Here is a 21,740-nt window from a genome sequence, read left to right as displayed (position 1 = left end):
GGTCAAAGCTCCTCCTTCTGTCTTGAGATTACAGATTTCTTCCGCCTCTCCTCTCGATATATATATATTACGATAGAAGAACCCAGGAGATGAAAAAGAGAACAGAAACCCTCAAGGAACAGGATTCGAATTAAAACAGAAGAACCTAGGAGATAAAAAAAAAAAAAAAACTTTCCTTTAGACACAAGGAAGAGGATTAGTTCAAAAGGCTACCGACAGAACAAAATAAAGACCCAAAACCCCAAATACCTTACACAATTTGGCCGCTAGATTTTCATATTACCACTCTATTTTAGGAATCCTTTATATAATCCAACTTTCAGAATTTATATATATATATATATATATATCAGAATTAACATATAGCTAAGAAAAACATTATATTCATTGTATAATCCTTACGTAGACAATAAACGACTTGTAAGTAGCTGTAACTTATACACTGATTCACCCATAGAACTCGGTTACATCATAGAGGTATAGTATCTAAAAAGAATAAAGGGAAACACAATCTTGGGGAATCTAATTATGTGTGCTCAAGAACATGGAATCAGGATCAGATGATGAACAGAAAGACTCCGAACATGTTAGAAGAAATGGCATAAACAAGAGATGGCGATATCTCCTTGATCCATTCCAACCTCTTTTGGATCAGCCACGCATTCTAGTAACGCTACATGTCCACGTATGTGTTCTAAATGTTCTCGCTTACACACCAGTTGCGACGCCTCACCAAAATGGCCTACCCACACACACACACACCAAAAGAATCGGCCAGAAACTTGACTTAAGATAATAATAAACGCACTAGAAGACTTAATTGTTCACTCGCCATTTTGAATAAGCTAGTCCATTAGTTAACAGTCAAACTCACTCTAGCCCATCCCATCTTGATCTTCATCATCTGGCCCAATAACAGGTTAAAACATCTGTAGTTGCTTCACATTAAGTCCCTTTAATTTCTAAATGATATCTACCTAGGAATAATACCATGTGATATAATAAGAAAAGTGAAAACGTTGGATAAATACCATAAGAAGAAGATGTGATTGAGGAACATGAAAAGGACATTGACAAAGAAGAATGTCCACGTGAATTTGACACAAGTAGATCAAATTCTAAGATATATAACATAAGATAATGCGTGTGGGAGCAATGGAAGTGACTCTAAATTGCAAAATTTAGCATTTGTATGTTTGCTTTAATCTGGAACAAAAGTGCACCGCTTCTCTCTTGGTCCCATACTCAATACTAACTACTTCTGTTTGTTCCTTTGTCCCTTGTTCCTTTGTTTCACCCCCAGATTCTTCCTTTCTCATTTTCATCCTAATTAACCACCTTTGCTTTCCCATTTATAATTTTCCTCATCATTGTCTATTTGTCTTCGTTCACGCTAATCTAATCAAATCAATTATGATCTAATCTAACCTAATCTGCATTGTCTTGTCTACGGTGTTTCACACATGCGCCTAGGTTCACAGTCTAGTTTCTAGCAAGTTCTTACTTGATCTACCGCAACAACTTATGATAATTTAATTGAGGAGAATAAACCCATTAAACTACGAATTGTGATATTATAATGCAACAAGACATTAAAGCAAAACTACAGTACCTGATGTCGCTGACAGCTTCACTTGTCTGAATCAACTTGTACGAAAGCATTCGTTGTTGTTTTGTCACGGAGCTTTCCATATGCTTCCTGGAGAAAGCACTCTTTCTTTACTTTTCTGGTCATCATCTATCTGCCTTTTCTTCTTGTCAGAAACAGCCAAGTCAACAAAAGCAAAACTAAACAGTACTCTTTTGATTGGAAATTATTTCAACATAATGCATTGTCAATCACTCTGTAAATGACCAAGGAGCCAGCATTGATTATTCTTTCAGATAATAAATCAATTAATCTCTCTATGGAAAGCAGCACCAGTGTAAAAAACAATGTTTACAGTTCTTCTATAACTGACACAGAGTCAGTTTGTACCATCCATTCACTATTGGTAATGTAACTAAATTTCAAACAGAACACATACTCCCTTCTGGCGTACACGAGATTGTTGGATTGTTTATGGCTACACAAAACAATGCCATAGCAATATCCATTTTGCATCAACTATATATGTATATCGTATGTAAAATGACTAGTTTGTTTAATATCAATGGTTCATGAACGCCGGATAAAATTTACAACGTTTTATGATATAGAAATTAAAATCAAGATCAAATAGTAATACCCGAGGTGACTGGTGATTTTAATTACGGATAGCTACTCCAATAAATGTGCGTGTCATGTAACCACAACAGTAGGCTTATGACTGTAATGGCCCTCCAACTTGTTCTTGATGTGAACTTGAAAGAGAATGGCCAACCAAAGTTTTGTAGCTTTCTTGGTGTTGGTCTCCACTGTCATCAACCTAAAAGTTTAGTGACACTCTTAGCAACTAATTCATTGCTATATGAAGGGCTTTGAAGGTTCTCTATAAAGTCACTTTCTCCATTAGTACTGTGTGGTAACGAGAAAATGAAGGTACATTCTGTAGTTACGAATATATCAACTAACTTGTAGCCAACACTTACCAATGCTTATTTTTCTGGCAGTTTTGGGGCTGGATTCATCATCATAAGTTCCCGGAGAATAGCAAAGAGCTATTGAAAGATGCTACAACGGGTAACTTCTCTTACTCAATATGCTTCTTTTCCTGTCAAATATGTGGGAATAAAACTTGTTAGCGTGTTGAAATTCTAGAAGAATGGCAGTAGGACTTAGCAGGCACTTAAGGCCTAATGATTGTCTCACAACTTTAACACCGTTGGTAGAAAATTAAACTGCTGACATGATATAAAAGCTTAACTTTGTCTTGGCTGTCGATAGCGAGTATGTTAATGTCATGCCTCCACCTGCCTGTTGCAACAAACTCAATATTTACCCTTCTCCTGCGCAAATGCATATTTTTACAAGCATCAGTACTGTTCATACTTTTCTAAACAAAACATTTCTTTCTTCACAGGTAACAGCCGTTTCTCCCTTTCATCTCATCCATCCCTTGATAGCAACGATGTTTACCCCGCAGCATGTGCTGGCCCCAGATACAGTACTGGAATAACCAAGCAGCTTAATCGGTTCCAGGAAAACTCCTTTGCAGGACCCAAGGAAACTACAGACATCAAGGATGAGAGAAACAGTGACTTTTTTGATGGATTTCTTGCCATTGGAACCCTTGGTGGAGAAACATATCTGGATGCACCAGCAACACCGACATTTGGCATGTCATCTGGGGACCTGTCAACAGATAACGCAGAAGTGACAGAGAATGATCTAAAGCGCATTAGCCATGAACTGGAGAAGTTCCTTGAGGCTGAAGCCAAAGAAGGAAATAACCGACCATCAGGAAGGAACAGCGACACTAACACTATTGCATCCACCATTGAGGCTGCTGAGGGACCAGATGCTGAAGAAGATAATCAGCCGATGAAGTTCCCACTCCAAGAGTATCTTTTTGGTTCTCTAATCGAATTATCTGAAACCAAGATTGCAGGGAAGAAGGAACGGGCATCACTTGGAGAACTGTTCCAGGCAACAGAGATGCAAGATAAATATTCAGAAAACAAATGTGTGGAGAAAAAGAAGCAAACCAGTTCAACCCACAAGTCTGCAAAACATCTTGTGAAGAAGGTACTGAAAAAGTTACATCCATCCTCCAGGATCCCTGACAGTGGTAAAACTGAAGTACCTTCCACAAAGAAGAAATTCCAAAAGGTGCTGTTCATTTGAAATATACACCTAATTACCAAGTTTGCTTCTAACAAAAAAATTATTGTGCGTGCAGATGGCACAAGTTTTTCATAGGAAAGTATATCCAGAAGACTCCATCATGGAAAGCGAAATACACAGCAGCATGACAGATCCAAAACACAGCCAAGCAAATTGTACTGGATTAATGTCCGAGAAGGTGAACCCCTGTAACGAGGGAAGTAAACCATGGATCCAGTATGAGCTAGGAAGTTCCGATTCAGCTAAAATCGGACACTGGATCAAAACAGACGAAGACTGTAAGTGCACCACCATACACAATTAGTTGATACATTTATTTCAAAGAAAGAATGTGAATCTGGATTTTTTAAAGAATATGTAGGATCTTTATTCGTAAAACAACTTTTTGATACATTGGCATTTAGGCATCCACTAGTTTCTGCTTGTGTGTGGCCGAGCAAGATAATAATCCATAATTGCTTTTGCAGACTTCGTGTTGGAGCTGTAGAAAGGGCATCGGAACAAAAACGCAAATCAAGAAGTGTGAGTGTACTATGTCATTTCATACATATGTGGTATGATTTAAGTAAAATGTGTTGAAGACTTAGCGGGAATGTTCATCAAGCCCCTCGATGTAATAATAAATATTTACATGGTGTTATAAATGCAGCAAGATATCTCATATCTATAGATTGGAGTGCTAAATTTTAAAATAAAAGACTATTGTTACCATTTATTCAAATCCCATAAGAGGAGACATTAGTTATCTCTCAACTGCTAAGCCGTGATATGTCATTATCTCCTATACAAAATAACTTAGATATTCTACCAACTGATAAGCCCGTAACATGTCATTATCTCCTATACAAAAGAACTTAGATAGTCTACCGTAAAAGACAGAGCAGCTATCTTAAAACTTCAGGCAATAATAAACTTAAGCCTTGGGTAAAGAACCCGAGCCAAACCTGGTATGTATCCTTCGGCAATAGTGAATATTGAGGGTGGACGTTCTGCAAGAAGAACACCACCTGATTTCATTCTCCCCACAGGTCAAACCAAGGCTGCTGACTCTCTGCAGAAAGGCTTTACACAAAAAGCGAGAGAGGAGAAAAGCAGTAGCAGTTAATGACTTAATGTTAAAGGGAAAGATAGGATCCATGACTTTTACGAGATCTCAAACTGTTGTCAATTAAAAAAGGGTCAAAACTAAATACTTGAAAAACGAGAGATATAATGTTATAGTATTATTATGTTTCACTTCCAAGAGTGCTCAAACGTTTAAGAGGTAAGACGATACAGTAAACAAACAAAAAAAAACTGTAAAAGATTCACAGCTACAATAGTTAAGCAGACAATGGTGTTGAAACCAAAGTCATAACTCCAACTCTTAACTAAAAAAAAACCCCGTCGTGTATACAACAAAGCACACACACTAATCCTTCTCTTTAGGGATGTCCTTCCCCGGAACCTTGGTTTCAATCTCCTTTGGTTTTATGGACTGCGCTGCCCTGAAAAAATTGCATCATACTCATCAGTAAAACACACATGGATTTATCGCTAATACCAGGCATTGATTAAACACACTCCTCTCTTATGCACACCTAAACCACTGCCAACAAGTCATTACATAATTGATATTTTCTAATATTTTCTCAGCTCCTCAAGTGACTAAATCTCAGAAGTTAATTTGAATTGATCGTCAAGTATCTCTCTAGTCGGAAAACTTGGATACAAATTCGATCAAAGATTACTTCAAAACTAGCAGCTGCGGATGGTGATTACAATCAAATGATACCGACACAGGATCATAAATATCACCAAGTAACTAAGCTAGCTGAGGAAAATAATCCAAAATTACATAATCAGAATCTCTCTCAACCAACACCTTCGGTGAAAAGGAGATCAAGAGGAATCATACTCGAGAGAGAGAGAGAGAGAGAGAGAGAGAGAGGACTAACTTGGAGGCGGCGGGAGTTTCTTCTTCGAGCCAGTGGCGGATGTGCTTGATGTTACGCTTGAAGACGGTGGCAGATTGCTTGACGTCGCTCCTCAGTAGCATCACCACGGCGCTTACTCCTGCCACCGTAAGTATGAAGTTCGTCAAACCCATTGTTTTTTCGATTAACGAATCCGTTAAGATCAGATTCTCAGATAGCACTGTTTCCGGGTGGAAGGAAGCTTTAGGGATTTAAAAGAGGGTTTATGTTTTTACTTGGAGGAAGCAACCAAGGCAGGTGGTTCGCTCGTTCATCGTGATTCCTTCCACTCACTGTTCTGGTGTCCCCTTTTCTATGGGCCGTCTCTTTTTTTAATTATATGGGCCCTTTAAGATTGTAAAAGCCCAAATAGCTCCGGAGTTGAATAAAGACTAATGTAGTGGCGTGTAGTTATTTACAGTTTGAACTTGATGAAGCTGTATTAGTGAAAATAGTAACGTTGAATTCAAAAATAACAAACACAACAACTTGATAAGCTGTACTACATTTGACGTGACGATACCTAGTTCTTATTGAGTGCAAGTTAATGGGGGGAGAGATATTAATTAATTAACATATGTTGCTTCTTGAAGGTATCATCATCTGCATATATATACTCGCATGTTGTTTTCATACTCTTAATGTCAAGTTGTAAAGTCGATGATATTTTATAGGACATCTTAATATTATACTTTTTCTAATTAGTTTTCAACAATATTACTAAAACTATACTACTGTTACTGTATCCGTATTCATAATTTAGAAAAAGGAATATAGTACACCCGTCCACGCATGAAGTGATGTGTTCATATATAAAAAATTAAGTGATATCACTAGATTTTGACCCGCCCTTAAAAGGGCGGGTATATTTTTTGTTTTAAATTTAACTTTTTGATATTTTTGTTTTTTTAGTATATTTATATTTTTTGTAATCATATTTGTGTATAAATCTTAATCAAAATATATTTATTAAATAATAGCAATTTAAAAAATTGATCTGGTATATGCACGGTTAAAGCTGGGTTGCAGGTCGAATTCGCCCCACTGACCCGTCAACCCGTGAATTTTCAATTTTTCGGTAAAAAAATCTGATCCGCAAAACCCGCAAACAAATAATTTTGTACCCGAACCCGCTCCATTTAATTTTGTGGTTATTTGCGGGTAATATATATATTTTAAAAATTATTATTTAATTTAGTTATTATAAAAATATATTTATAATAAAAAAATTATACATGATTTAAATTTTAAATTATTATTTTCAAATTCCTGTATTTCTAAAAAAGATATTTACTTTTTAACTTTTTATTTTTTAAATACTTTGCGGGTTGACGGATAGTCGCGATCCAAAACTCACCAACCTACACTCACTCCACATAAAATATTCATAACCCGTACCCGCAAATCGATTTGTCAAATAGCTGGACCAAATTTATGATCCATCCTTAAAAGAACAGAATTTTTAGGCTTCAAATATTTTAAAAATAAATAACTTTTAGTTGATTAAATTTACAAACAAAAATGAAGAAAGTAGTTGACGTGTGAATTAGAGCGCAAAATGTATTAAAGAACATGCGGAAGACCTAACTCACACGTAGAGCCGGCCGTACTTTTTTCGAACACAAAAACGGTTTTGAAGATCACAACAGCATGGATAGAAACAGTTATATATACACACGCATAAGCAATTACATATAGTAATAATATTTATTTTAATGGGACTCATCTAATATCAATAGAACATACTTCAACTTTAATAGTATTAATAGTTATTAATTTTTTATATAAATAATAAACTATAGTTATAATTTTATTTAGTAATCAAATAGTAATTAAATAAAAATATTATATGTTTTTCATTAACGTTTCATGAGATGATTTTATATATTATGATATAAAACATTATTATTACACACGTAATATTATACCAAACAAAAAATATTACACATTATAATTTGTAACTGAATTGAAAATGAGTATTGTAAATCAAGGCCCATGATCCTATTTTCTTTTCTACATTCACGTGTGCTTTGAATAAAAAAGTCAAAGCCTCATATTTTCTAAAGAAAACCGATTATTATGTAGTTGGAGTGGTGGTTACAGCCACGATATATAATTTGATGAAGTTAGTATTTTTAAGTATAGATCGTTAAAAAAAATTAGTTGGACTGAACCTTTATCAATAGGGCAAACTGCAGAATTAATAGAATAGATTTTGAAATTTTTTAATCATTTATAGTTTTGATTTGAAAATACCTATTTAAAAGTTATATCACAGTGCTTGAGTCTAAAATGTAAATCATTTATTTTAGTTGTTTTTGTATGTGGTTGTTTAAACAATTCTGAAAGGAATTGACATAATTTGAAATTTAAAATGTGCCTTTAAATATATACCTTTTTGAAAATAATAAAATGATATTGTCAATATTGATTATTCGAAAATATATTGTATAGCTAAAATAAATTATATTTTAGTTACAAAATAGATGTTATTTGTTTTAAATGTAGTTTTAATATTTGTTTTAGTGGAACAATGGTCGTACAATTTACGAAAGAAAAAACAGTTTACGGTTGTATTTTTTTTTTGTTCATGTATAATAGAATAGATGTTAATTTAATTCAGTATAAATTAGAGTAATTTATGAAAGTTAATGTTCAAAAGAAAAAGAGTAATGGCCCCCTAGATTATAGGAAGTAAAGGAAAGTTATTATAATAACTGAAAATCACGTAATAGCTGTATTAAAATGTGACTAAAGGTAGCTAATTAGTAAAATGTTAACAATATAATTGGACCAAATGTTTATCAATTGGACATGTTGAAGAATTAATAGAATAGATTATATATAGGGTAATAACGAAACAATAAGGAAACGCAAATCTTATAATTATTCTAGTACAAGTACTTAAAATGGGGATCAGGAATCACAGTTGATCAAAAACAATAACAAAAAAGAAAATTGAATACCAGAAAAAAACAATTACAAAATGAGTATTGGAAGTAATTAAGGATGCAGCAACCGATGAGGGACGGTGCAATGTTAAATTACTTTAGGCAGCGTATATGTGGATATGAAGAGCGATAAGGGAGACAGTGATACATGCAAAGAAGATGAGAGTGTGTATGACAATGGCTGCGCCGCTTGTCTGAAACCCGCCAAATTCAACCACTTTGGTCTTCCCCGGAAGCTGAAACAATACTCCTGGGGTCAATACGATGAACAGAATCACCGACATTAACACTGGTCCCCAATTCAGCGCCATCGTCTCGATGTCTAGAAACAACGTACCAAGTTGGTGCGTATGTGAAACTACGAGTTAAATGTGCGAGATGTAGCTAGTGGATGTATTTCTAAATACACCCATAAATGCCACTTTATAGAATGCTTGAATCAAGATTGAGATCTTGATGAAACAGTGGCTTGAACCGGAGGACATTAGAAGGTTGCGAGGTGAAGAAAAGAACGATTCCTAGCTACTCGATCGTATCAAAACTATATATGTATTATAATATTGTCACACTATGTATTGAGTGTTGGTTATGCTAAGAATCTGATTCGATATAGTAGGTATATGTAGCATCTCTTGTTTTTTTCTGGTTTGTAACTTTTATTAGAAGAGTCACTTGGCCTCTTTTTCTTTTGTTGTAAGAGACATTTGGCCTTTGAGAATTGAGTTTCTGTCTTTATCAATGAAGGTAAATTTCTATAAAAATAGCGGTCATCCCTGACTTATTTGAATAAGTTATCAAATGGATAAGTTGTTCAAATATTTAGGAGACGACATTATGTGCCAAAAAACAAAGATGATAAAATAAATTCTTGTCCACATAATTTTTTGTAACTTATCCATATCCTAGTCAAGCCGCTAGCATATTAAACGCATGTTTTTTATTGCATGTTGGTCTACTCTACAGCTTTTTATATATTTATCTCATATGAGAACTCGGGAAAACGACTCTTCACCGTATTATTGATTTACAAATGCAATAATAACCTTGACAAGAAAATCTATAAACACGTAAACCAATCATATACATCACTTGAGTTAATGCGAAAGAAGAAACAGCCTCGTGCTAGTTGCAAAGAAAGGCATGCATGCATGCAAGTTGCCTTCAGATAAATCAATTGAAAAGGACATGCATGCAAGTTGTGTATAGACATCATATATGTATACAAATTTCTTTTACAACATAGGGGATGGATTGAATCTTAACTAAGCCACAATAAAGCTGAGAGGAGAAGTATATGATTTCATTAAGCTCAGGATTGGGAATGGAAACTCAGTGAGATTTTGGACAGATAATTGGTCACCTTTCGGCTCGTTACAGAGGTTCCTTGCCAACGACTCAAACTTCACACTTGGGATAAGAGGGGATGCAACTGTGTCTTCTCTCTTCCGAAATGATCGCTGGCTCCTGCCTCATCCTCGATCGGAAAAACAACTGCAGCTACATATATATCTCACAACCCTAGCATTGTCAACAGAGGAAGATCACTATGAGTGGGAGGTGGAAGGAACGGTTTCATCGGTCTACTCTACGGGACAGATGTATAGGTACCTAACTGTACATGGAGCTGCTGTCCCTTGGGAGAATATAGTCTGGACAGTGGGAGGGATTCCAAAACACTCCTTCCTGTGCTGGCTTTTCATCCTTAACCGTTGTCCAACCCGAGACAGGCTATTACGATGGGGATTGCAAATATCGCCTAGTTGTTTACTCTGTAACGCCGCCTCTGAGTCTCGAGATCACCTACTATTCAACTGCTCCTTCTCATGGAGTCTGTGGTCTTCCTTAGCGATTCGATGTGGTCTGAACCCTGAGCAACAATGGACAGATGTTACAAATCAGTTGCAGCAATACAACAGCAGAAACTGGAGGGGACGACTTATATTACTGACCTGGCAGTGTTGCATCTACTGGATTTGGCAGGAACGGAATAGCAGGCTCCACCGCAATGTTTACCGGTCTGTCGATGGTCTCATCAGGTTGATTGATCGCCAGGTCCGTGACCGAATCCTCAGCTACAGAACCAGTAACCCGCGACTTTCTTCAAGGATGATGCAGCAGTGGCTTCAATGAAGTTACACTGTCTCCCTCGCAATCATCGACAATGGCGTTTGATCGGCAGCGACTCTCTGTTTCCTCTTTTTTCTTTAACTGGCCCTTGGTTTTTTTTTTTTTTTTTTTTTTTTTTTTTTTTTTTTCATTATTATGATGTTGTGATGTTTGATTTGGGTAAAAACTGAATGGGCTAGGCTGAGCTCAAAATACACTAGCTGTGGGCTTGTAATCATTTTCTTTTCTTATGCAATTTAATATGAAGTTAAGTCAAAAAAAAAAAACTAAGCCACAATAACAGCTCCGTGGATCACAAAGTATCTAGTTATAATCAAACAATAGTAAGCATTTTCAGTAAGAAAGTAGGTTAGAAATGATAGTTGATCTTTAAATTGATAAGGACACGAGTCATGACACCATTATGCATTAATTTACTTCTGACTGTTATAATAATGATAATCCGTGTAAAATTTCAGCAGATTATGATAAGCTCATTGAAAAATAGGAGTATAGAAAGAAGAAAAAGGAGTATAGAACCTTTCATATTTTCTCACATTTATCTCGTTTCTTGTCTCAACTAATCTCAGCCAGCAAAAAAAGAAACAATTGTGATAAGATTCAATTCAACTTATTGGTACTGACAGTGACTTTAAGGTAATTACTTTTCAAGCATCCACTAATGTTCACTTTTATTATTCAAATTACTCAAATCATACGCTAGTCGTTATTTATAATTTTAAATTAAATATTATATTTGCTCAACAAAAATAAATTAAAAATTGTAAAACATAAATATACTAGTATTAATCAAATCCTGGTCCAGTAAAGACAGACAAGAGATATCAAAGTTTCTTTAAAAGACTGGGGAAGTAGGCCAGTGGCATTGAAGAAATTACAATGACCAATCACACAGCAATTCTACATTGAGTGCTCATGATTATCATCGACCCTTTTGTTTTACAAGTTGTACACGTCTCCCTTATCAACAATAGATCTAATATGTTCTAATCATCTTATTTAATGTAGATCAAGAAACTTAATCACCCTATTACAGTATCTACCCGTCACTGTCTTCTTGTCTTTTTAAATTTAAGACTATAAAGGGATTTAAAACCATATCTAAAAGACAGACAGACAGTTGTCCAAAAAAAAAAAGACAGACAGACAAAAACATATACCCCAAAAGAAAGAAAAAAGAAAAACTTTTTTAGAAAAATTATTCTCAGACAACAATACTTCACCGATCGTACTTTTGATCTCTGATTCTTCATCAATGGCGTCAACAACGCGAGAAAAGTTCGCATCATTCATAAACAACAGATGGCTTGTCTTCGTTGCCGCCATGTGGATACAGTCTTGCGCTGGCAACGGTTACTTGTTCGGTAGCATCTCTCCCGTCATCAAAAGCTCTCTTAACTACAACCAGAAGGAGCTTGCTAGGCTCGGAGTCGCCAAGGATCTCGGAGACAGTGTCGGCTTCATAGCCGGGTCTCTCTCCGAGAATTTCCCTCTCTGGGTTTCTCTTCTCGTCGGCGCTGTTCAGAACCTCGTCGGTTACGGATGGGTTTGGCTTGTCGTCACCCGCCGAGCTCCGGTTCTTCCGATATGGGCTGTAAGTACAGGATAAAGAGTTTGAGACTTAATATTACTGTGTAGGAGAATCTTGCAAAGAGTATATGCTTTTATGGGCGGTAACTTTCTAATTAAAACAAATTTCTACAGATTCAAATCAGTTTAAACTGATTTAGATCAGTTAATATTAGTGTTATTAAATTAGTTTAAATCTGTTAAATTAAATAATAATATTACTATAATTTCACAAAATTGTTTATTTTTTTTGTTTGAAATATTTAATTTTGATAATTCATCGAAATAACTTTTATAATTAAACCTTAAAACTAAAGTATTTTATATAAATGTAAAATATATATAAAACGAATCAATATAAATGTAAAATATATATAAAAAGCTTAAAAGATCTAGCTATTTCTTGAACATTGTTTTTCTTGTTGTTATAGTAGCTTGGTTGGTATAGTGGGATAAGTGTTAGAAAATGTCTGAGAATTAGTATATTCTGTTCTGCTGACACTTACCTCTCTCTTGTTTTTTCAGATGTGCCTTCTCATATTCGTTGGGAACAATGGAGAAACCTACTTCAACACCGGGTCATTAGTCTCTGGTGTTCATAACTTCCCCAAGAGCAGAGGTCCAGTGGTGGGCATCCTCAAGGGTTTTGCTGGACTAGGCGGTGCGATACTCTCTCAGATATATACAATGATCCACTCTCCTGACCCTGCTTCCATCATTTTGATGGTTGCTGTTGCCCCTGCGGTTGTTGCTGTTTCTCTGATGTTTTTCATCAGACCCGTTGGTGGTCACAGGCAGATCCGTCCCACGGATGGAGCCAGCTTCATTTTCATCTACGGTGTCTGCATTCTCCTCGCTGCCTATCTCATGGCCGTTATGCTTATTGAAGATCTCGTCGTTGTTAGCCACAACATCGTCACCATTTTCACCATTGTCTTGTTTGTCATTCTCCTTGTACCGGTCCTGGTACCGATCGTGACGAGTTTCTTCATGGACTCAAACGGTCCTGTTGATACGGTGGAAGAGCCTCTCGTCCCTAAACGGGAAGACCAAGAACCGGGAACGCAGACACCTGACTTGATCTTGAGCGAAGTGGAAGATGAGAAGCCTAGCGATGTGGACTCGCTTCCTGCTTCAGAGAGGCATAAGAGGATTGCTCAGTTGCAAGCACAGCTGATGCAGGCAGCTGCTAAAGGAGCTATCCGGGTGAAGGGACGTAGAGGCCCACACAGAGGTGAAGATTTTACTCTCACGCAGGCACTAGTGAAGGCAGACTTCTGGTTGATTTTCACCTCCCTGCTCCTCGGTGGTGGTTCCGGCTTGACTGTGATTGACAATCTTGGTCAGATGAGTCAGTCTCTTGGTTATAACAACACTCATGTGTTTGTGTCTATGATTAGTATTTGGAACTTCCTTGGACGTATCTCCGGCGGTTATTTCTCTGAGCTCGTTGTCAGGTTTGTTGTGAGCTGATTATTTCATATAGCTGAAGCTTCAGGATAGAATCACTGATCTGAAAAAAAATATTTGTTTAATCTTTAAATTATAAACAAATAATTAAAAGAAGCATTTTGATTTTTGTTAATCAAATTATAAACTTAAACAAAGGGTATATATAAAAGAGCATAAAATCCTAAGATAATAAAAGTAATTATACTATTAATAAATCCCATTAATAAATAATAAACTAGAAAAAATATTTAAAATATCTTCCATACATTCTATCTACTATCATTCTGTTTCTGATATTGAGTTGCATGATGTGCAGAGACTACGCGTACCCAAGGCCAGTAGCATTAGCAGTGGCTCAGGTGGTAATGGCGATAGGAAACGTCTTCTTTGCGTTTGGATGGCCTGGAGCAATGTACATTGGCACACTCTTGATAGGACTAGGGTACGGTGCTCACTGGGCTATTGTACCAGCTACTGCCTCTGAGCTCTTTGGTCTGAAAAACTTTGGAGCTTTGTACAACTTCTTGACTCTAGCCAATCCGGCTGGGTCCCTGGTCTTCTCTGGTATGATTGCAAGCACTATATACGACATGGAAGCAGAGAGACAAGCGCACGGGTCCGTTTTTAATCCGGATGACGTTCTTAAATGCGATGGTTACATATGCTACTTCTTGACGTCACTCATAATGTCTGGTTTCTGCATCGTCGCTTGCATCTTGAGTTTGATTCTGGTGCGTCGTACCAAACCTGTTTACACTCATCTCTATGGCAAGACTCGCACCTAATGATCTGTTCATTTGTTTTGTATCTACGTATTGTATGATCATGCTCTTAGCTTCTTTATTCTTTGGTTTGGTCTTTGCTGATACAGATGTTTTTATTCTGTGTCGATTTTTGTTGTTGGTGTCAATTTTTGTTTGTTGATTTCCTTTTTAAATAAATAAAAATAAATAAATTGAGGAAAATATTGAGATTCTTTACAAAGTTGATTATATATATTATGAGATGGGCCTATTTTTTTATTTCCAAAAATTTAACCAACTTTATATTCGTCCTCCCACATTGGAAGAAGGAGAAATAATAGAGTTTCATATATAGCTAAGAAAACAATAGTTCAGTCGCCGAGCTTAGTAACGCAAGCTTATCATCCTAGTGGAGGCTCTAAAGGTAATTGGTACAGTTACACGGGATTCCCAAGCCTGTTCTAAGCCGTAAGCCTGCACTTCAGTAACACTGTTTCTCTTAGGCTGCGTGCGGGATTGTTGGGTGAGCCAACAAGTCCCTGATCCGAGTCTAATAGAAACAGTGATGTTGGGCTTTCGGAAACGAAAACATGCGAACAGAGATTCTTACCACTCTGGTTGTATCACTTAGGCTGCGTGAGGGAAGGTAAGTCCCTGATCCGAGTCTAATAAAAGAGGAATTCGGGTGCGGGCTTTCGGCAAGGAACAGGCAAACGGAGTTTATAATTGTGAAGCGTCGAGAGATGACAACTGTACTAATTACCTTTTTTGGCCATTTGTTTTATATCTATGTATGATCATGATCAGCTTCTTTATTCTTTGGTTTTGTCTTTCCGATACAGGTGTTTTTGTTTTGTGTCGATTTTGTTTATTGCTTTGTACGTTTTTGGATTCATATCCGCGGCAAAATCTATGTGTAGATTTACAGAAATATCTTTTTGTTTACAGAAGTTAACTCAGCTAAAGAAATAGCTTTACAGAAATATCTTTTTGTTTAAAGAAATATCTCATAACAATAAAAGTATTTTTTTTCTTTTTCTTTTGGAATCTGAGTGATCCTGAGAAATAGCTTTACAAGTGAAATATAACACGTTCCATTTTGGATTATGTATGACACTTTAATATGGTAAAACATATATAAAAATTCGAGAATGTGTTATGTTTTCTAACACTTGTTCATAATTAGTTAGAAAGCAGAGCACTCCCTTCGAATCTTAGCTCAAGTGAAGAAAACACTACTAAAGTCATTCAAGTAGTAAAATTAACTACTACACTAGATTCTCATAGAGCAAATATGTTTTTTGTTTTATAATTTTTTCTAGAAATTTAATTTTCATATCTATTTTTTTTATTTATAGTCATATTTATGTTTTTTGTTTATAATAATATTTGTAATAGATCTTAATCAAAATCTATTCTAGTTAATTTTATCTTTAAATAAAAAATAATAATAATTGGACATAAACTTTCTCAATTGGTAAAAGTATTGATCTTTCTAGAAAATTGGGCCTATGTTGGGCCGAAAAATAAATGGATACTATAACCACTCTGGGAAGGATCCAGTTATAAACCGGAGCCGAGAGTTAGTGCGACGAAAAACGAAATTAGTTTGAATATTTTTGAGCTTACGGAGGCGATCTCATGGCAATGGAGATGGCCGTAGACGCGGCAGGCGAGTTAGGCTTCCCTTACTGGAATCCTCTCCGACGAAGGTTTCCTCCCGATTCTCCTTTCTTCGCCTCCGGAAATGTCGAGCGCGAACTACTCGCTAAACAGGTACTTCCTTCTTCTGTCAAAATCTGAATCTCTCTCGATATCTTCTGCTCTTAGGTCATTTATACTCTTTGCATGATCCATTTTCTAATCAAAGAGTCCTTACTAGCATATCGTGTACTCATTGATTGATGGATGATGTTACTCGTTATTAGTCTGGCTGCAATCGAAGCGGTTAGGCCGAGATTATTATATTGGATTTCATTTCATTGATTCGATTTTTGAAAAATATATATGATGAATCATCACCAACCATTGTCTAAGTATTATTTTGTAGATTGTTTCTACATGTACGAAAATAACATATGATTCGCAAGAGTTGAGTCATAAGGAGAATTTTAATTAGTATATATATGCAGGTGGCATTGGACTTAACAGAAGATGAAATCAACAATCTGCAGATTATAGTGGATACTGAAACCAGGTATTTTTTTTTTTTGTTACTATTATATTTCACTGGTGAGCTCGTTGACTGTGATTGTTTATCGTTTTAGTAATGTAAAGAATTTGAGCAGTGATATATAGAGCAATGTTTATTTTGTCATTGATCAAGTTTATGTAGAGACTAGTTTCAGTTCGAAATTTGGTTTTACAGTTCTACACAATGGTCATGAGCTTTTCATTGTTTTGAGCAGAAGAATCTCGTGTCCCATTGTTGGCTGCCCTGAGCGTCTGAAATCTCTGGATAATTTCGAAGATCACTACAAGGCACGGCACACTGCGGCTTGTTCAGTATGCTCAAGGGTCTACCCTACTTCTCGCTTGCTAAGTATACACATTTCTGAAGCACATGACTCTTTCTTTCAAGCTAAAGTTGCTCGGGGCTATGACATGGTAACACTCTTATCTCTTTGTGCAATTATAAATAGCGTTTTGAAGCAGAGGTCAAAATGTAGTTATTGTGATATCTATCATGTCATTGTGTTATATCTCTTTAACCCTTTTTAACATAATTTGCAGTACGAATGCCTCGTGGAAGGGTGTGGATTGAAGTTCAAGAACTACAAAGCCAGGCATCGTCACTTAGTTGACAAACACAAGTTCCCAATGACGTTCGAATTCTTCAAGAGGACCCAACTCTCTAAGAAGCGAAGAGAGAAACTTCAGAGGCAACGTGTACCAAAGCTGAAACACGAAGAAGACAAGGAAGATGCTTCTTCGGACGCCATGGAAGTGGAAGACAAAGCCAACCTTGACGGTCTCGTCTCAGCACTGTCCACGCTCACCACCTCAGACACAACTCCTTCGAATGTCAGCTTCGGGAGACGCCATGGTCGTGGGCTGACCTTTGTTCCACGCTCTGTTCATAGGGAAAAATCGACCAACTCTTCGTCTACACCCGGGCCAAAGACTTAACCATGGTCTTATGGTTCCTCCTAGTTTGCAGCTTATGCAAGATGGTGAAGAAAAATTTATCTTTCTCTACTAACATTGTTAACGATCGAGTCTATGAAGAATGCATTTGAGTACCAAACGATATAAATCAATGTGTTTACACTCCTTGCATAAAAGATGTGTTTATAATCTCTCTCCCAAACAGATTCAATCAGAGAACTGCAACATACAACAGAGCGAAAATAAGAAGCAACCATGTAGGTTTTAACGAGGCTTTTCCACCAAGAGGATGTACGATCACTTCATCAATCACAGGTCCACAAAGAACATCCTCTTTTGTTATTGTAACCGAGTAGCTGGTGAAACTTATCTGTGCTGCATCTTTGTCTGCTTCAAACACTAACCCAAACTTCTCACCAGAGCCAGTCCCATTGCTCTCCAGTGTGAAGTTTTGAGCTGCTGATCCAGCTTGAACGCCGACAATGAAATGTCCTACGCATGCATCGTTGGCATCTCCTAATGTAAATGTGAGGTTGTATCTGTAACCTTCACTTGTGTCTCTTGTTGCTGTCTGTATGCCCGATGGAGCTGTGTCAGCCAGAATTTCTACCGCAGCTTTGCCTTCTGGGACATGGAAGTGGTCCGAGTCTATGTATCTGACTGTTCCTATGATAGACCACTGCGTTAATGCTGACTGGATCAGACTTGGTACTGCGTCAATCAGAACTCCCTCGGTTGAGTTGGGTAAGAAACCCGGTCCAGATTCAAATCCACCATTGGTTAAGAGATTACCTACACCAACAAAATCAGAATCAATGAATCTATGCAAATATTAATTCAGCTACAGCAGTCTCTGATTTGATGACTTGAGAAAACAGAACAAACAAGGAGAAGTACTAACCACTGTCTTGATCTAGTGTTACACCAACAGTCTTGATGAGCAATGTATCAACAATAGGCCAACATGTGGAGTTTGTATCAGCATCTATCGCCTGGCTTTCAAGAACGAGGTTGATAGGCTCACCATTCCCCCATTTACCCAAGTTATGACTGTAGCTCTGCCATGAGACCTTGCTGTAATTATGCATGTAAGAAAAAACAGAATTGCTGTCTGGTCCCGAGACACTGAGACCAGCAGAGACGGAACAGTTCTGGCCTCCGGGGATCAGTGCAAATGTGAGGATGTAGTTCAAATCATCACCTTTGGCAATGAATGTTTGATTGATCTGGCCATCTTCACCGAGCTGAACCGCGTGTCCAGAATCAGGAAGGTCAGGTGAAGTAACATATTGTACTGTTCCTTGGAATGTCCATCCAGGGAGTGTAGTGTTCTGATCCAGCAACACGAAGGCACTAGAGCTTGCATTTGAAGACAGATTTAATGGTGGAGATTCGAAGTTCGAATTTTCAAGAAAATCTGCATATATGTACAAACTCAGCTAATCACATACAAGGACATTAATTAACGACATGTATGCAACAACTAGATCCTGTAGAAATGTAAATAAGGCACAGTGCTTAAGCATTTGAGGTTTCCAATGTACCTGAAGATGCGCAACTAGAAACGAGAAGCAACAGGAAGATTCTCTGAAACCAAATCGCCATTTTGCTTCAGAGAAAACTTTGGAATGTCAACGCTTCTTGGATCAAATGATTTGTTTCTTGGTAAATTATTCAAAACATACGAATAATCATATGCTGTAACATGTGCTAAGCATACAGTTGACCATTTTATTAAAAATAGAAACATAACTATTTTCTGAAGAGGAAAAACTCAATGGTTAAGTAAAGTAAAGGCTACAAACAAAGCTGGATTAGATGTACTGATGGTTCATCATAAAAAAGGGTTACGTTACAACCATACCACTTTCCTTTTTAACCAGATTGATCTTGTTACATCATACAAAAGATTAACCAGCTTGGTTGTTTCATAACACAAAAAGATTACAAATACACTACTTTCTATTTAAATCAAATTGATCTTGAACACTTCTTGTTCTTCATTAGCAAGAGCTCAAACAGATGAAAAGACCTAACTCACCAGCTCCCTGGCCCCTAGTTCCCAGCTGCTGGCCTCCGGTTCAAGTAACGTATCACTGCATCTTCGACCCTGCAACATTTCATAATTCAGACAAGCATCATCGATGAATGCACTTTCACAACTCTAGTGAATTTAACAACCAAAAAACCTGCTGTCAAATAAAGAGAGAGAGAGTAGATGATGAGCTTACCAAGGTTGGTTAAAGAAGTCTGATCCACGCTCTCTCTCAGCATTTCGACTCGCTTCTCCGGCCACGACCTTCAGATCCTTGCTCTGCGATTCCATCAGCGCGTTTACGAACTCAACTGGTGACTGGCTGAACCCCAAGAAAAATGCCCGTCTCCTCCTATGCTCATGTATCTTCCTTATGGCTGCACATATCGCTTCATCACAAGCCTCAATCTCTTTACTCTTCTCTGCGTTGGCCAACAAGTTGCTCAGATCCCTTTGGATAGTGACGGGTACATCCACCAGGACATCGTAACACGCTGATACGGCCGGGTTATTTCCTGACAGCTTGATCTTGTGTTCTAAGTGAATAGGTGGTGGAGGTGACAAGTGATGAGATATCTTCTGAGAGACCATTGTGAACTTCAGCTTCTGTTCTCCAAACACTTTTTGAAGCGCAGCGTCGCAGTTGAAGTAAGAAGGGTCGTTTGGGTTCTGCAGTTTCCTCGCTTTGACATAATGCCAAATCGCAGCGATGATTCTCGGCCTGGTTTCAACCTCAATCCCAAGAACATCCATCAATGCGGTAGAAAGCTTGAACTTCTCAGGGACGTAGTTCATCTCCAACCTAATAGTAGCTGCAAACTCCTGATTCCCTTTCCTCTTTATCTCAAACCCTTCCTGAGGAGCAGGTGAACGAGAGTTCTCCCACGTGATCAATGGGTTCTCAGGATAAAGCCTCTGATCCAGGCTAACCTGCACCTTCTTGAAGAAAGAAGAGAACTTGGGATGCAATGGGTTATCTTTCTGAACAAACCCTGTCTGGTCTGGATGCTCCACCCCATCTTCCAGGATCCTACCAACAACTTTAAGAGTCCACGTTGGAGGAGGGTCATCAGCATTTGGAATATTCCCAGGAATCGCGTTGGTTTGGTTAGCGAAGGAGTTGAATACGTAGATCCGAAGCGTCTTCTGTAGGCAGGGAGGGTTCTTGAGAGCTTCCTGGATGTCAACTTTCTTTCTACTCAACGCAGCGTCGACACGAGACTCGAACTCGAGAAGCTGTGTGTATAAGGCGGACTCAGGCAAGATCGCCGCCACACGTTCCTGCAAGGACTTCTCAGGAAGCTTCTGTTTCTTCTTACTACGTGCAGCAGCTGGAGTTAACTCCATTGTTCTCATGGGGGTGACAGTGTTGTTGGGGAAACCGGAAGGAGGAGGTCTCATCGGCGGTCTCTGCTGGAGCCTCTTCACGTTTGAACTACTTCCAGGAGTAGTGGTCATAGAAGGCGAAGAAGGACCTCCCAAAACACCAATCTCCGGGGCTTGGTTCATGGTCATGCCTGCTTGTATCTGAGCTTGCATTTGAGCATGAACTTTAGACTGAGGTTGATTGAACTGAAACGGAGCTTGAATGTTAGTTGCCATATGAGACTGAGTAAAGCCTCCAGGAACAGACGCAGAGGGCATCCTGAATGGCAAAGGAGGCGCAGAGCCTTGAGGATTATTGCTGTTGTTACCAAACATCGGTGCCCTGTAAAATTCATAAAGAAATAACACGCTTTTGAAAAAAAATCTGCTTAGATCAACTACCTAGAGAAATCGGAAGCTTAAAAACCTAAATTTTTTCTAAGGCTGATGCACAGTTTGATGAGTAAGAAGTGACCCCAAGAGCTTATTTACCAAATGTATCTAGAAGAAGAGAAGAAGATTCGCCAGTTTCGTATCTACTTCTGAATCTCCTTCTTCGCCGGTGTTCCGCCGCTTCTCAGTCGAGTCGAGAGAGGAAACAATTTGCTCACCGGACCTACTATATTTATTGACCGCGTTAAACCCGACCCGTAATTTCAGAGCCCACAG

General features: G+C 37.7%; 7 protein-coding genes and 1 long non-coding RNA gene across 15 annotated transcripts; 3 read left to right on the top strand and 5 right to left on the bottom strand.

Moving 5' to 3' along the window:
• Positions 1–363: 363 nt before the first annotated feature.
• On the bottom strand, positions 364–3,097 carry LOC108844909 (uncharacterized). Of its 8 annotated transcripts, none has more exons than XR_008943451.1 (5): positions 2,972–3,097; positions 2,847–2,896; positions 2,572–2,693; positions 2,229–2,408; positions 364–1,751 (listed from the first exon to the last, which is right to left on the bottom strand). It is a non-coding gene; the product is annotated as an uncharacterized LOC108844909 (long non-coding RNA). The 8 variants fall into 8 exon arrangements; XR_008943448.1 differs by having other exon boundaries at positions 364–977; positions 1,613–1,751; positions 2,847–3,005; XR_008943447.1 differs by having other exon boundaries at positions 364–904; positions 1,613–1,751; positions 2,847–3,005.
• Positions 2,439–4,481, top strand: LOC108844912 (protein LAZY 1). Its single transcript, XM_018618198.2, has 5 exons — positions 2,439–2,521; positions 2,593–2,662; positions 3,003–3,751; positions 3,822–4,044; positions 4,234–4,481. The coding sequence occupies exons 1-5, from the start codon at positions 2,516–2,518 to the stop codon at positions 4,251–4,253; spliced, it is 1,068 nt and encodes a 355-aa protein (XP_018473700.1). The 5' UTR covers positions 2,439–2,515; the 3' UTR covers positions 4,254–4,481.
• Positions 4,482–4,972: 491 nt separating this feature from the next.
• LOC108844928 (uncharacterized) lies at positions 4,973–5,983 on the bottom strand. The gene is made up of 2 exons (XM_018618213.2): positions 5,704–5,983; positions 4,973–5,253 (listed from the first exon to the last, which is right to left on the bottom strand). The coding sequence occupies exons 1-2, from the start codon at positions 5,853–5,855 to the stop codon at positions 5,178–5,180; spliced, it is 228 nt and encodes a 75-aa protein (XP_018473715.2). The 5' UTR covers positions 5,856–5,983; the 3' UTR covers positions 4,973–5,177.
• Positions 5,984–8,583: 2,600 nt separating this feature from the next.
• On the bottom strand, positions 8,584–9,275 carry LOC108844929 (uncharacterized). Its single transcript, XM_018618214.2, has one exon. It carries the CDS (start codon positions 8,981–8,983, stop codon positions 8,771–8,773), a length of 213 nt encoding a protein of 70 aa, XP_018473716.2. The 5' UTR covers positions 8,984–9,275; the 3' UTR covers positions 8,584–8,770.
• A 2,632-nt stretch (positions 9,276–11,907) lies between these two features.
• Positions 11,908–14,785, top strand: LOC108844900 (protein NUCLEAR FUSION DEFECTIVE 4). The gene is made up of 3 exons (XM_018618185.2): positions 11,908–12,393; positions 12,894–13,825; positions 14,137–14,785. The coding sequence occupies exons 1-3, from the start codon at positions 12,055–12,057 to the stop codon at positions 14,603–14,605; spliced, it is 1,740 nt and encodes a 579-aa protein (XP_018473687.2). The 5' UTR covers positions 11,908–12,054; the 3' UTR covers positions 14,606–14,785.
• A 1,365-nt stretch (positions 14,786–16,150) lies between these two features.
• LOC108844916 (uncharacterized) lies at positions 16,151–17,860 on the top strand. Its single transcript, XM_018618202.2, has 4 exons — positions 16,151–16,339; positions 16,696–16,760; positions 16,972–17,170; positions 17,297–17,860. The coding sequence occupies exons 1-4, from the start codon at positions 16,205–16,207 to the stop codon at positions 17,690–17,692; spliced, it is 795 nt and encodes a 264-aa protein (XP_018473704.2). The 5' UTR covers positions 16,151–16,204; the 3' UTR covers positions 17,693–17,860.
• Positions 17,861–17,882: 22 nt separating this feature from the next.
• On the bottom strand, positions 17,883–19,392 carry LOC108844911 (protein DUF642 L-GALACTONO-1,4-LACTONE-RESPONSIVE GENE 2). The gene is made up of 3 exons (XM_018618197.2): positions 19,216–19,392; positions 18,573–19,088; positions 17,883–18,463 (listed from the first exon to the last, which is right to left on the bottom strand). Exons 1-3 carry the CDS (start codon positions 19,274–19,276, stop codon positions 17,883–17,885), a joined length of 1,158 nt encoding a protein of 385 aa, XP_018473699.2. The 5' UTR covers positions 19,277–19,392.
• A 74-nt stretch (positions 19,393–19,466) lies between these two features.
• LOC108844905 (SWI/SNF complex component SNF12 homolog) lies at positions 19,467–21,708 on the bottom strand. Its single transcript, XM_018618190.2, has 3 exons — positions 21,564–21,708; positions 19,903–21,414; positions 19,467–19,781 (listed from the first exon to the last, which is right to left on the bottom strand). Exons 2-3 carry the CDS (start codon positions 21,405–21,407, stop codon positions 19,727–19,729), a joined length of 1,560 nt encoding a protein of 519 aa, XP_018473692.2. The 5' UTR covers positions 21,408–21,414; positions 21,564–21,708; the 3' UTR covers positions 19,467–19,726.
• Positions 21,709–21,740: the final 32 nt, after the last annotated feature.

The sequence above is a fragment of the Raphanus sativus genome, chromosome 3 (assembly GCF_000801105.2).
Source record: "Raphanus sativus cultivar WK10039 chromosome 3, ASM80110v3, whole genome shotgun sequence".
Classification (NCBI taxonomy): domain Eukaryota; kingdom Viridiplantae; phylum Streptophyta; class Magnoliopsida; order Brassicales; family Brassicaceae; genus Raphanus; species Raphanus sativus.
Note: the sequence above shows the minus strand (reverse complement) of the source record. Positions and strands in the feature narration are given on the sequence as shown.

Excerpts from the sequence above, each read along its gene's own strand:
- LOC108844929 (XM_018618214.2), bottom strand. The coding sequence starts at position 8,983 with ATGGCGCTGAATTGGGGACCAGTGTTAATGTCGGTGATTCTGTTCATC.
- LOC108844905 (XM_018618190.2), bottom strand. The coding sequence starts at position 21,407 with ATGTTTGGTAACAACAGCAATAATCCTCAAGGCTCTGCGCCTCCTTTG. Across the intron at positions 19,782-19,902 it reads GACTTCTTTAACCAACCTTG|GGTCGAAGATGCAGTGATAC; the intron begins GTAAGCTCATCA and ends GAAATGTTGCAG.
- LOC108844912 (XM_018618198.2), top strand. Across the intron at positions 3,752-3,821 it reads CAAAGAAGAAATTCCAAAAG|ATGGCACAAGTTTTTCATAG; the intron begins GTGCTGTTCATT and ends TTGTGCGTGCAG. Across the intron at positions 4,045-4,233 it reads GATCAAAACAGACGAAGACT|ACTTCGTGTTGGAGCTGTAG; the intron begins GTAAGTGCACCA and ends TTGCTTTTGCAG.
- LOC108844911 (XM_018618197.2), bottom strand. The coding sequence starts at position 19,276 with ATGGCGATTTGGTTTCAGAGAATCTTCCTGTTGCTTCTCGTTTCTAGT. Across the intron at positions 19,089-19,215 it reads TTCTAGTTGCGCATCTTCAG|ATTTTCTTGAAAATTCGAAC; the intron begins GTACATTGGAAA and ends ACATATATGCAG. Across the intron at positions 18,464-18,572 it reads AACACTAGATCAAGACAGTG|GTAATCTCTTAACCAATGGT; the intron begins GTTAGTACTTCT and ends TTGTTGGTGTAG.
- LOC108844900 (XM_018618185.2), top strand. The coding sequence starts at position 12,055 with ATGGCGTCAACAACGCGAGAAAAGTTCGCATCATTCATAAACAACAGA. Across the intron at positions 12,394-12,893 it reads CGGTTCTTCCGATATGGGCT|ATGTGCCTTCTCATATTCGT; the intron begins GTAAGTACAGGA and ends TTGTTTTTTCAG. Across the intron at positions 13,826-14,136 it reads TTCTCTGAGCTCGTTGTCAG|AGACTACGCGTACCCAAGGC; the intron begins GTTTGTTGTGAG and ends CATGATGTGCAG.
- LOC108844916 (XM_018618202.2), top strand. The coding sequence starts at position 16,205 with ATGGCAATGGAGATGGCCGTAGACGCGGCAGGCGAGTTAGGCTTCCCT. Across the intron at positions 16,340-16,695 it reads GCGAACTACTCGCTAAACAG|GTGGCATTGGACTTAACAGA; the intron begins GTACTTCCTTCT and ends ATATATATGCAG. Across the intron at positions 17,171-17,296 it reads TTGCTCGGGGCTATGACATG|TACGAATGCCTCGTGGAAGG; the intron begins GTAACACTCTTA and ends CATAATTTGCAG.
- LOC108844928 (XM_018618213.2), bottom strand. The coding sequence starts at position 5,855 with ATGGGTTTGACGAACTTCATACTTACGGTGGCAGGAGTAAGCGCCGTG. Across the intron at positions 5,254-5,703 it reads GAAACTCCCGCCGCCTCCAA|GGCAGCGCAGTCCATAAAAC; the intron begins GTTAGTCCTCTC and ends CAATTTTTTCAG.